Source organism: Pleurodeles waltl, chromosome 6 (genome assembly GCF_031143425.1).
Source record: "Pleurodeles waltl isolate 20211129_DDA chromosome 6, aPleWal1.hap1.20221129, whole genome shotgun sequence".
NCBI lineage: Eukaryota > Metazoa > Chordata > Amphibia > Caudata > Salamandridae > Pleurodeles > Pleurodeles waltl.
The window spans coordinates 830,670,804-830,683,950 of NC_090445.1; the positions used below are offsets into that span (position 1 = coordinate 830,670,804).

The window sequence follows — 13,147 nt, forward strand, 5'->3', positions numbered from 1 at the left end:
ATAAGGAAGACACAGGCAACTTTTGTGACTGAGGATTATGTAAGACATCGTTATGAAATTAAGACTGCTGACTAAATGACTACTTAGATATATCCAGGGCACTAGGTAAAGCCTTGAGAAAAGTCTTGGACCTTAAGAGGGGGCATAGTTAAGGCTGAAACATGTCAACCCTGTACAAGGAGTAGGGACATTTCATCCTTTAAACAGCCAGAAACCACTTTGTAACCATACCTCGGGCACCTGCAATTAAAGTGATACAAATGTATTTTTGTTTCTAATCAAAAGTGCTACCTGTAATATGGCTGAGCCCACCCTGGTTTTTAGGGACAAGGGTGAGACCTGATGATGAACCATGGCACAAATAGAGTGGGTGTTGGTCATAAAAAAATACAAAAAGTACAGTAAAGGTTTCCTGCATGTCATCTTCTTCTGGATCACCTTTATTACAAAGTACGAGTATGATGTATTGAACCAAGGAGATCTTGGTATCCTGTATGCCACAAATTCTCTCTCCCCTACCCAGAAATAGAACCTTTGGTTTGATCTGTGTTATAGGTGTATAAGTAACCAGAATACTTACCAGGATAAGCAATAGAAATGTTATAGAAAACATCCTTAACGTGAAATAATAGCTTTGCTTAATTTTGGCCATTACCCCTGCTAAAAAAATAAATAAATCTGTCAATATAAAAAATCTAATCTGCTAGTATGGTGCCTAAGTCAAAAACGTCAAATTCTTAAAATGTCAATATATCACCAATAGTAATTTCAGACCAAGAGGAACCTTTGACTTCATGCCTAAGGTACAAGCAATAACTTCTTAAAAGTATTAAGTAAATAATGTAGGCACTTATAAATTTCACAAATTCTAAAAATCGTTTTTCAGCACTCCATCAAAATGTATTTAATGCGGTTTACTTTCAATACAGATTCATGGAGGTACTTCAGAATTAAACCAAAAGCCTTTCAAATTATGTCTCCCTACCCTGGCCACATCTGGTAAAGATCCATCCATTCAGGTGCTACATAATTCTTGTTCGGTACTCTTTCTCTTGTAGATCGTCTGACAACGGTTGTACCAACTCTTTACCTGTCAAATCTGACTTTATCTACTCTGACTCTCCTTCTGTCTCTTCAACTGTTTCAGGTCTGCAACTTTCTTCAGGCACCCTTTGTTTCCCTCTCACACAAGCCTTCTTGGAGCCATCTTTCATCTTCAGACACACTTATTACAACTACTGTATCTTAATCGTCATTTGCTACTTATGGCATACCCCGGGAGTAACTTAATCTGCTCTGGGATTTTTGAAATTCCTACTTTTGTTCACCATGAACATCTTCTCATGCTTCTTCAGTCTCAGCATGTTATGTAAAATCTTCAAGTACCAGTCACTGAATACCAGACGTACTATCACATATGCCCTAATCACAATCCGAATGGACTACAGCAATGCACCCCACGCCGGCATCCCTACCCACCTTCTTCAGACTCCAAAGCATCCAAAACGCTGCAGCCAGATTCACCCTCATCTTCCTGCTCCTTTCGTATACCACAACACACCTCTGAGAGCCCCACTGGCTCCCCTTCCAAAAGCGCTGCCAGTTCAAATTTCTCACACACACACTTTCAAGCCGATACAACACATGCTATCTGCATACCTCAATCACCGGCTTCATTTTCACCAACCCACCAGACAGCTCAGCTCAGCGTCACTCACTTGCACACACACCCCGCATCTACAGAAGCAGAACGGGAGGTTGATCAAGCTTCCAAATCTGGGAACGACCTCTCTGAACACATCACTGCCATTTTTTTAAACTTTTTTAAGTCCACAAGAAGCTGGAGACCTGGCTTGGTTTTCATGCATGACCATCGAGACTGCCTGTACTGGGCCCTAGCCTCACCTCACGCCTACTCTCCACTACTCAGCACCTGCATACCCTCACGGTTGAAAAGCAGCACCGTACAAACCCACTTTACACTACATTACATTGTTTACACTCTTGCTGATTTGCTCTGATTGCTATTGTGGTCTGTGTGTTTCTTCTTGATTTTCCTGTCCCACCTCTTGATCGCATATGAAACTCGAGTTCATCATGCGAATCAGTGATTGGTGTCACCACTTCCTTATCTAGAGTCTTCAATCTGTGAAAGATGCGTGGATCCACTGTGGCAAATCAGCACACTTCAGAGCAGTATTCGCCACAAGGATTAGTTTGTGGGGTCCATGTCACCTTGCATCAAGGCAGATCTTCCTCTCATGCTTTTCCCCCCTAATCCAGTCACCTTGCTCTAGATCATAGCAGCGCTACTCACTTGCCAACGGTGTACTCACTTTCACCTGGTGATAGATAGAGCATGCTAAATCAACCAAACATTTGCAGTAAACCAGAAAATGTTCACAAGAATCAGGATAAAAAATTTTCACATTTGCAGCAGAAGGAAAACTAGGACCTCACATTACTCTTCCCGTAAATGTTTCATTTGGACATAAACCTGTCACCTTATTTGGAGTGCTACTCACACTCAGCAGGACCTATCATGAGGCATCTGGCCACTTCCGTGATGTTAAATTAAATTTTGGACAACTTTGACTTGAGGGTATATTTAACTCTCAACAAGTTGTGATGTTTCTGGTCAATAACTATAATGAAACCTCTGTTCCACCTTCAGTGCCATAAAAAAAAAAGTTTTCATGAACTCACTCTTAAAGGGAGGTCCCCTGTCTGATTTTAAATAAGTTGCCAAACTGAATCTAAGGAACATTCTCCCATAAGACCTTGGCTGCAGTCAGACTATTGCATCTCTTAGTCTGATAGTCATCCACCCGCCCAGAAAATAGATAGACAATGTCCATAATGTGACACCTAGCATTTCCACAGAATCAGTTTGCAATCTAGTTAGTCATTGCAGTCTTTTTGCCAACGTTCAACTATTGACTAGTAACCCAGCACTGACATATATCTTCAGCTGCTGTCCTGAAATTAGGATTAAACCAACATTTCCTGAAAATGTGTATCACCATCATGAGTAGGAAATGCATATGCCTAGTCATTTGCTTCACAATACAGTTTGGTAAGACAATTTAGCATCAGGTGAACTCCATAGCTATTCCCATACATGGCACAATCTCCTGTAACCCTCTTTTTTCCTTTTATCCTCAGACATGTTAATTTGCTGAGTTTTTAGCCCCTCCAACGTTTCTACTGTTGTAGGTTAGAAAAAAATAAAAAAATAAATTTCAATTGCATTTAAGAATTACATTCTTCATTTGATTTACAACATACTGGACATAATAGCACAGTATTTTGCAAATCCATCAACATATCGGTTGCCAGATTGTCTTCTCCATTCCTTTGTGCTGCACATTTCATAACCACAACTTCCTAAAGTTAATGAAGTGCCTACACATTCAGAATGCTTGGCCCATTTCTAATTATGGTGCCAGAAGATGTCAAAAACACCTTTGTGACCATAAGTGGCCAAAATCACGGACTACTTCAAAACTATATTGACTGCCTGTGTAGATTGTAACATTTAGTCAATTGGCCATGCAGCATGCTTTTGTGATGGCTACTCTAGCACCTGTGCAGAGGCTAGTACAATGTTTCAACAATGTACATTGTGCATACCGCATATACTGCTATCAAAAACCCTTTATGGTCTCTCACACAAGAACCATCTACAAATAAAATCAAATCTGCCAATTTGAGTGATGCATCTTATATATGTGGTCCTGGTTTGGGACATAATTCTGTCAGTGTGTGAAACAATCACTACAATACTTATATTTAACATCTCATCGAGAGATTTTGCTTGCCAACACACCATACTGTGCTAAATGTGAAAACGAATTTCTATATGAAAACTCAACACAAAAACTGAAATGAATCCGTCTGTGTCTTTTCTGCATAGTCAACAACTTCTCAGTACTGCCTCTAAATGTGCATCAATCTCTCATACTATTCATGCTCTGATTCTTTAAGATCCTGTGTCGTTCTCATCATTTTCGACCAATTTGTTTTCTGCACTTTAGTTTTCAAGTGTCCAATCACTATTTTATATTTCTCCATCACAACAGGAGATGAACTCTTCTGAGGAGAAATCCTTTGAGGCTGTTCATCTGGCCAATTTACAACTGCCCTGCACTCCAACCACAAATCTTCAGGAGAAATGTTCTCAAACAGCATATTCAAATCAAGCCAAAGAACATTTAAAATTGTCACTGTTCTTTCTACCTCAGTATGCCATTTGTCTGGTTCTTCTCTAAGCTTTGGAAAATCCTTAGCAACTGTCAGGAGGTCAGATCTTTTCCATGGATGTGGAATTCCTATTGCCCGACGCCCGGGACATCTTGTTTGGGGTCAAGGGCAACAAGTTTTTATGTTTACTTTGTCCTTGGGATAAGTAGGCCCAACCCCCTGCAGCACAAACCCTTTGGCTGCCTGTTTACAGAGAGTTGAACTCTCTGCAGTTGAGGTAATGTGTTTCCAAAAGATAATGCTGTTCGAACTTGTATTTATGGTTCATTATTTGAAAGCCTTCATTATTAGGGTGCATGCTGTAAATAAATGTTTTAAGGTCACACTTCACTACTGACGTTGGTTCCAGTACAAAACAAAAAAAAACGTGTACACACGTTTGAAAAGTTTAGGCTAAGAGGCTAAGTATAATGCTCCCAGAATGCTCTCTGATTATATGCAAATGAAGTGTCATTTAGTAAAATGTGTTGATGCATGCTAGTATTTCCAAAAAATATTTCTAATGGAAAATCAGTGTAACCATTTTCAACACAATTATGGGAAGCATGAAAATAAACAAACACTGACAAAGCCAACTGATCTGACATACTTTTATAAGTCTTTTAGTTTCATCAATGCGTGTCTTGTTTTGACATGGCTTTTGTAACACTTTATTGTTGTGGGAGCTACCAGGCCCTCAACATTGTAGCAAACATTGGCAAAAAACCCCCAAAAAGTTTTTGAACTCTTAAAGCACACGTTGCCACCAGCGGCATAACAAAGGCCCCGCAGCCGCCCTCCAGGGGGCCCCGTCAGCACAGCACCTGCCCTGAGTGAGTCTGGAGAGGGGGCTCCTCCATGTTCTTTGCAAAGGGGCACCCTCCAGTTTCGTTACGTCACTGATTGCCACTGTAGTTCCTGACACTGAACAAAACTACTTTGTGTGGCAATATGCTCCTTGTGGAAGAGCAGAATGCGATCACTCACAATAAAGCCAGCCGAAAGAGAGAGAAATAGAAGTTTTTATTAAACAAAATGTCTTTGTTAACACCAGACCTAATTAGGGACCAAGACCCACATGTAGGTAGCTTTTTGCATGTCGCAAACAGCGACTTTCGCTGTTTGCGACGTGCAAAAAGCACATTGCGATGCACAAACCCAGTTTTGCGATTCAGTAACCTGGTTACCGAATCACAAAATGGGTTTGCGACTCGCAATTAGTAAGGGGTGTTCCCTTCCTAATTGCAACTCGCAGTGCAATGTAGGATTGTTTTGTGACCGGGAACGCGGGCGCAAAACCAATCGCAGTTTGCACCCATTTCAAATGGGTGCTAACACTTTCGCAAAAGGGAAGGGATCCCCATGGGACCCCTTCCCCATTGTGAATGTCACTGTAAACATTTTGCGGACCACTGCCTGCTCTGAAAAAATGAAACGAAAACGTTTCATTTATTTTTGTTTTTGTTATGCATCTCGTTTTCCTTTAAGGAAAACTGGCTGCATTACAAAAAAAAACAAAAAAAAACTGCTTTATTGAAAAGCAGTCACAGACATGGTGGTCTGCTGTCTCCAGCAGGCCACCATCCCTGTGAGGGCCGCCATTCGCAAGGGGGTCGCAAATTGCGACCCACCTCATGATTATTCATGATCTGGGCATTTGCGAAGCCCTTGCGAATCACAGATGGTGTCAAGGACACCATCCTACATTCGGATTTGCGACTCGCAATTTGCAGGTCACAAATCTGAACCTACCTACTTGTGGCCCCAAATTCTTAAAGAAAGTCACAAAAGTGCACCCATGGTATATGTCGTACCCCTATAAAATATTTGTGAACTGTATTTTAGCATGGGTAAATACGATGTGTAGATTTGCTCATGTGAAAATCTATTGAGCATTTGCAAGTTCATTTTCCCTCCAGCCACTTTCTTCCGAACCCTGGAAGAAGTTCTAAATTCTAATTCTGCCATTGTCAGGAGGAAATGTCCAACCTTTCTTATTATGGGAAAATATTAGAGAGAAGCTGGTAAAAATCTTTAAAACATGCAGGTTAGTAGGTTTGCAGACATTCCAGCCCTGGAACTATTGCTTACTGCTTCCTCCAGCCCCAGTATGCAGATCTGCAGAAAGGTGGCAAAATAAGGAAATTGCTACAGTAGGGATTGAAACTCCAAGTATTCAAGCCCTACTATGGTAGTAGCCCTGGCATATTCAGAGAAGCTATTAATTGCTGCCATAATTTGTCGCCACACTACATGGCACCAAAGGGACAAGTAGATCTTTTTACAGGACAAGTAGATTTGAGAAGCAACCTGTCCCCTGGACAAGTAGATATTTTAATAAATTCCACACCCCTGACCACGAAATACCCCAGATCCCTCTCACTGATGTTTTTTTCTCTACTTTATTTTATTTCTGCACCAAGTTCATTAGCTAATTCTTTAAGCTTATCACGTTTCACAAGCACATCTTGCTATTTCTTTACTCAATATCTCAGTTCTTCATTATAGGACAGTATTCGGTCTTCAATAATGGTATCATTACCAGTTTCTCCCAATTTGATTTTTAAGTCTAATAACATCAGTTCCTTCAGGCTCTTTCAGTGCTTGTTAATGGACTAGTACTAGGACAGGTTTTGTCTCTCTAGCTCCCCTCTCCTGTACTTGTAGACTTTGACCATCATTATACGAAGGTGGTCTCAAGTTCAACAAACCATTTAATAACCCTTAAAAGAATCACTAGGGAGTGATTCTTTTTCTACCTCATTTTTAATTGTATTTTGTCAAGGTTTTTTCCTTCTGTGTGTTTCTTAACAATCTCAAGAAACTCTCCCACGTCCTCTATCACGCCATCTTTCAATGCTCATTTTGCATTCGCCATCTTGCATCTATCCAATCACGCACTGCTTTTCTTACCTGACCTTTCAATTTTTTCTTGCGCGAATTTTCAGTCACCACAAAATCCCATTCGAGCTGTGCAGATTTAAGCTGTGGTTTTGCCTTATACATGGTACGCCCAACACTCAATCTTTATCACAGTAAAAGTACCATTCAAAGAAAATTGCATATGTTAATGTTAATCATCAGCAGTAATCTTCTGCCTTTCCTGGAGCCGCAGACAAGTGTGAAGACCCAAACTTGTCAACATTTTGTAGGCAGGCAGAACCTTCTCTCTCTCGCATGCAGCAGCTGCCAACTTTTTCAAAGAACCACCCATTTTCATTCATGTTAGGCTGAGAAACCCAAGCAACTAACTTATCACAATTTAATATCAAAACTCAAACCTTCAATTAAAAAAGAAAGAAAACGTGTCTGCCTGCCAGAATAGGGGAAGGAAATCAAACTCTTAACAAAACGAGAAAACACAAAAACTTTCAACCACACTGAATAAGGCTCCATCCAGCAGCAATCTACCTCTGAGTCAATGCTTCCTTTTCTAGCATGATTGAGCCTTGATTATTTCAAGCGCAACCAGACTAATTGAAGAAAAAGATACCTTTGATGTGTTGATGCACACCTTCAGTGGACAATTTAAATATATCTCAAAATTGTGATTTCTTCTAATCCAATAACCAAAAAAACCAAACCCATATCAAAACACAAAATTTCAATAAATACAATTTCATCAATTCATGCAGAACATTGCAATGTAATGCTGCTTTCGCCTTCGACTGCGTGCCCAGTACACAACCTAAAACATCAATTGAACATCACAGCACCGTTCACATGTCTCAAAACAATTGTCTTACTCTTGATCAAATGTGCAAGGCAACAAACCATCACACCCCACACTGCAGTGCAAAACAAGCCTCCTTTATGCTCACATAATACAACTTCAGCAACTGCTGTTTTGACCAGGCTAGCAATTCCATGAATTGGGACTAGAGAGTCTTCAGATTCCCTCCCTTCAACAGTACTTTGGGAATGCAAATTTTCAATTAGGATTTGCACTATTGCTTGAACCATTTGTTACCTTGCTAAACGAATATTCCAAAATAGTCCTCTGCTACCAAAAACTTTAGGTGTTTCTCTGCATTACAAGGGCTGATTGATGGATTTGGGCTATGTGTCAGTCTTTAAAGACAAGAGCCGTAATGATAAATTCATGTAAACACAGAGAATTCATGTAAGAAAATGCACACCAGACGAGGTTAAAAGTACAAACCATGGAGGTGGATTAAAATTTGAGAAGTCATTAAAGAAGGCAAACGGCCATGGTTAGTCAATTAATTTGAAATCATCAAAATGCTAATAAAATTAAAATTTACAGTGGAAACTGAACCTTAATCCAACTAATAACAGGACCAAATACAGTCTAGCATAAAACAAATAATGAGTTGGAGAGCATTATGTCATAGCAACTGTTCAATTTAGTAGGAGAATAGAAACAAAGAAAATGTTCTAAGTACAGATCTGCAAACAGACTACATGGTGTCTGTTCTCCAGGGGGACCAAGAAGAAACCTGGCTCGCATCCCACATGGGGAGTTTTTATGTGTTTTTTTTTTTTACCTTGAGCTATCCAGTATTAAAGTAAAAAACACATCACATGGTATGACACTTACTCTGTATCTATTGAATAATCATGTTCTATGCCCTACAGCAGAACACAAAAACATATTAAAAATATAAGCAACACCTCCATTCAGTCAAAGGAAATTTCCTTCAAATGAATACAGTTGCTCTTTTCTTACTTCAGGAAACATTATGCACACTCACAAGAAACATTTAGTTGATACAGTGCAACCAGGACCATAAAGCAAACTGGATTTCTTACAATTGATGAAATACTGAGGGTCACATTTGAGGCGTTTTGGTGCACAGACAAAGATAAAACAGGATAGCTTTTGATTTAGCATGTTACACAAATTTGAAAGTGTAATTGGTACTCGACTAGGCCCACTCAACTTTTAAAACTTTGTTATATTAAACACAGTAAAACATATTTGTGTCTCACATATTTATTAGAGTACAGAGTTATTAGTTGTGAAATCTGCTTCCGTAGTTGTCTTCTAGCAACCGCTTCCCTTTACAAATATTTGTTTGGCAGAAACTTTGTCCACTCCACATGCATCACTCTCTAGATGCATTGTCCACAAACAATACTACTTTTTGCCTGTAATGGCTGTGCAGTACCCCTGCTTAAAGTCCCAGTTAAGTTTATGCTTTCTGGCTTTCTCCTAGTATTAAGATCTCTTAAATCAGGTTCATATTCAGTTGGGCAGGAGGGGTGACCAAGATGAGAGTATAACGAAACATTAACCTTCATGGTCATTCTGTTACTCTTAATCACTGCTCTTCCTGTTACGCAACATCCACTTACTCATCTAAGCCTACTTGTGTAATGTATGGGGTGCTGAAATCTTGCATATTGGGGAAACTTACAGTAACTGGTTTGAGCAGTCGGTGAAGTGTGAATAATGTGTGATACTCCTTGTTTCTGGGGGTGCCGTCGCATGAGTACTCCAAAATTCTTCAAAGTGACAAATTCCAGGCTTTGAAGGAAAAGAAAGGAAAGACAGGAAGTACAGAAATCACAAGAAAGGTATTTTTCTTATGTTTTTTCCTACATCTAGGAACATAGAGGTCTGTTGTCAATCCGATACCCAATGGAACATGGAATAGTGAAGGACTGGAATGATATGGAACGGATATGGCAATATGTATATTCCAAGGACCAACTTCAAACCTTTTCAGAGGAGGTGAGTTAGATTTTTTTTTTTTATTAACCACGATTGAGTGTGGATAGTTAATTAAAATATAATGAATGTTCTAACATTCAGTAGGTTGCATTATTGTTTAGCTTGTGCAATATAACCATAATCCTTTTTGATTCACTGTGCTAGTTTTTCTGAACAACCGCCTTGTGGTGCTTCCCCATCTCATACAGTCACTCACTATATTTTCAGTGTGTTGTTGTCATTTGAGTGACATAAGTTTCACAGGTTTGCTCTCTCCTCACAAGGAGCACTGAGGCATATTTGGAACTGTCATGCTTGTGAGTTTTTGAGTGGTGTTATGTTTCATGTACAACACAAATGACTATAGAATTCAGGTGGATTATCCTGTTGAACAGTCAGCATTTGCCACAGATCATAGAATTTCAGAATCCATCCCTACATAGTTAATAACACTTAAATAATCACCATTGCTAAGTAGTCTCAAATGCCCAGATCTCTTGTAAACATGCAATACTTCAGGTTGTAGCCCTACATGATAAACCTAGCAGCTTCTTTGAGGTCAAGAGGGGTGGCACCACTTAGTGATTGTCAAGAGCAGGAGAGACAGGCAGAAAGAGGTTATCTGAGATGGGGAATAAGAAAATGAGTGACGAACAGGTGAGCTAGTAAGGGATTGGATTAATACCGGGCAAGAGTAAGATTTGCAGTGGGAACTCAAGCTTGAGAAGGAAGAGAGAAATGCAACAGAAGAGAGAGAGGGGTGAACAAACTGAGGCTAAGAGGGAGACACAGATAGGGCCAGGGGAGTAGCTATCATTGCTGCGGCAGGTGCAGTGCACCAGAGCCCGGAGGGCCCCACTGAGCCCAGATATATACAGTTTTACATCAACAACAATAATGAAATGGGTCATTGTTCTTAGTTGCACCAGGGCCCATGGCATCATTGCTATGTTACTGGATTGGACTGGTAGTTTCAGAAACACTAGGGTGGAGTGGGTGTCAAAAAGAGAGGGAGAAGCACAGAGGAATGTATAGTGGGCTAATATTGCAACACACACAATTGAGACAGAGACAATGTCACACAAAAATGTGAGAAAGAAACACACCTCACACTAAAGCTGTCAGGCACAAAGATGCTTACACCTCAAAACATGTACGTTAGTTTTATGTCAAGTGGAGCAGAGAGAAAGCGCAGAAAAAGATAATCATAGAGGGGTGAAAGCAAATGCACACCAAAGCATAGGTGTGTGCGAGCGAGGGGGTAGACAGAGGTGCAGGAGGGAGAACATAGAGGCTGAGGGAGACATAAAAAAACAGACACATCAAGAGACAGAAGGAGTAGTAAGGGTTCAAAAGCATAGAAGTGAGACTCTAAGAGAGAAGGGCCCAGATGTGAGAGAGAAAGAACAGTGTAGGTAATCAGTAGGCAGAAAGATTACTCAGCTGAAAAGGATGAGGCAAACTTTTGAAAAGAGAACTGGCATCTGAAGTACAAAGCGTAGGGGGAGTACAAAGCGTAGGGGGAGTGAGCATATCCAGGGGTACCCTCACAAATGGCATTTTCTCCTGTGTGATCATTTAATAAAGTCGTAGGTTTAGATGTTCTTGTTTGGGATTCTTCTTATTTGGTGCCTGATAGCAGTTTCATGACCTTATAGAAATAGATGATAAACACTTAAATAAATAGCATTGAATCTTTAATAGATTCACATATTTTGACCCATTTGAGGATTCCCAGTCAGCTGACCTGGAATAATTCAAAGTACATGAATTCACGAAAGACACCAACACTGTGGAATTGTAGCTGTAACTGATTAATCATTTCTTAACATTTTAAAGTGTACTTCTGTTGATAAGAGCCTAATTATTCTTATTAAGAAAGCTTCAGTACATTGATATACCTTGTCGTTTTTATTCTCTCTTAGCATCCAGTGTTGCTCACAGAGGCTCCTTTGAATCCAAGGAAAAATCGAGAACGAGCTGCTGAAGTTTTCTTTGAAACCTTCAATGTTCCCGCTCTCTTCATCTCAATGCAAGCTGTATTAAGTCTGTTAGTATTTCATTCACTTTTTCGCATGCTTGAATTTGGATATTAGTCTTTCATTGTAAGCAGAAATATATAATGCATTTTTAAGCTACACTATTCCAATTAGTTGGTAATATAGCTCGGTTTGTTACAAGATCTACTGTAATGGTCTGCAAGTACCCTTGGTTGGCTTCACATTTTAGCCTTCTAATGTCAAACAAAAGAGTAGCATTGATTTTAGCAATATAGAAAGCAAGGTACTTTAATTACCAACAACATAAAGATATTCTAATGAAAGAGCATTTACAAATTAAAGTGAGAGTACAGTTCTTCTGCACATGTTAATTTCAGAATTAATTTTATGTAAAAAAAAATATGCAAATTGTGGGATTGTTCAAAAACATTTTCTAGCTCAGTGATGTTATAGTTGTCCTAGACTGCTATGGTAAGGTAATTACTGTCTTTTTTTGTTTGCTTTGTACACGTACCTTAATTGCCTTTGATGGTATGCTCCTCCCCTTCAATGTTGCATAATGAGTTATGAGGTGTCAGCAGTGCCTGAAACAAATATGTTGAGGAGAATACATTTGAGAAGCAGGTGCATAAAAAATGAGAATATTTTTCTTCAACAACGTATAACTTTGGGCATGCTCCTAGCAAGCTGAGGAGGTAGATGGCAAAGGCATGGGAATTCTCTACCTGGCGTAGCAGTAGACAGACATTTGGAAGTACAGAGCTACTATGGGTTAAATATTGTATAAAGTGAAATTTAAAGCAAAGACCCACTGTGCGAGATAAATCCTAAATACATACAGAAAGAATAGAATGGTTTGTAAAATGTAGGGAGTTGGGGAGCTGATGGAGAGCAGAATGATGGGATGTGGATTTATTTGATGGTTATTGAATGGAGACAGGTTACTGTTGAGATAAATTGTCGAACTACCCAGACGTTATGGGGATCCTGACACACCTGCCAAACATATCTGTGTATTTTTCTGCTTCTTTGGAGCAAATACTTGGTATTCCTCTTAGACCTTTTCTCTGCATACTATCTTGTTCTTAAATACAGTTGAATGTTACTGTTTTGAATGCTTTTACAGCAGCCTACCACTGACCTAGTTCTATATCAATCTGGTATGTAACTAACGAATCGAGCTGGTAGTGTCTACAAGAGTAAGACTATATCTGATAGAGACTTCTAG

The 13,147-nt window shown here is 39.6% G+C and overlaps 1 protein-coding gene across 1 annotated transcript in view; it reads left to right on the top strand.

Annotated features, from left to right (window-relative positions):
• ACTR1A (actin related protein 1A) overlaps window positions 1-13,147 on the top strand; it is a 217,157-nt gene that overhangs the window by 59,743 nt on the left and 144,267 nt on the right. Inside the window, exons 4-5 of the mRNA XM_069239514.1 lie at window positions 9,815-9,940; window positions 11,845-11,969. Coding sequence (XP_069095615.1) covers window positions 9,815-9,940; window positions 11,845-11,969 — 251 coding nt within the window. The remainder of the gene's footprint in view (window positions 1-9,814; window positions 9,941-11,844; window positions 11,970-13,147) is intronic.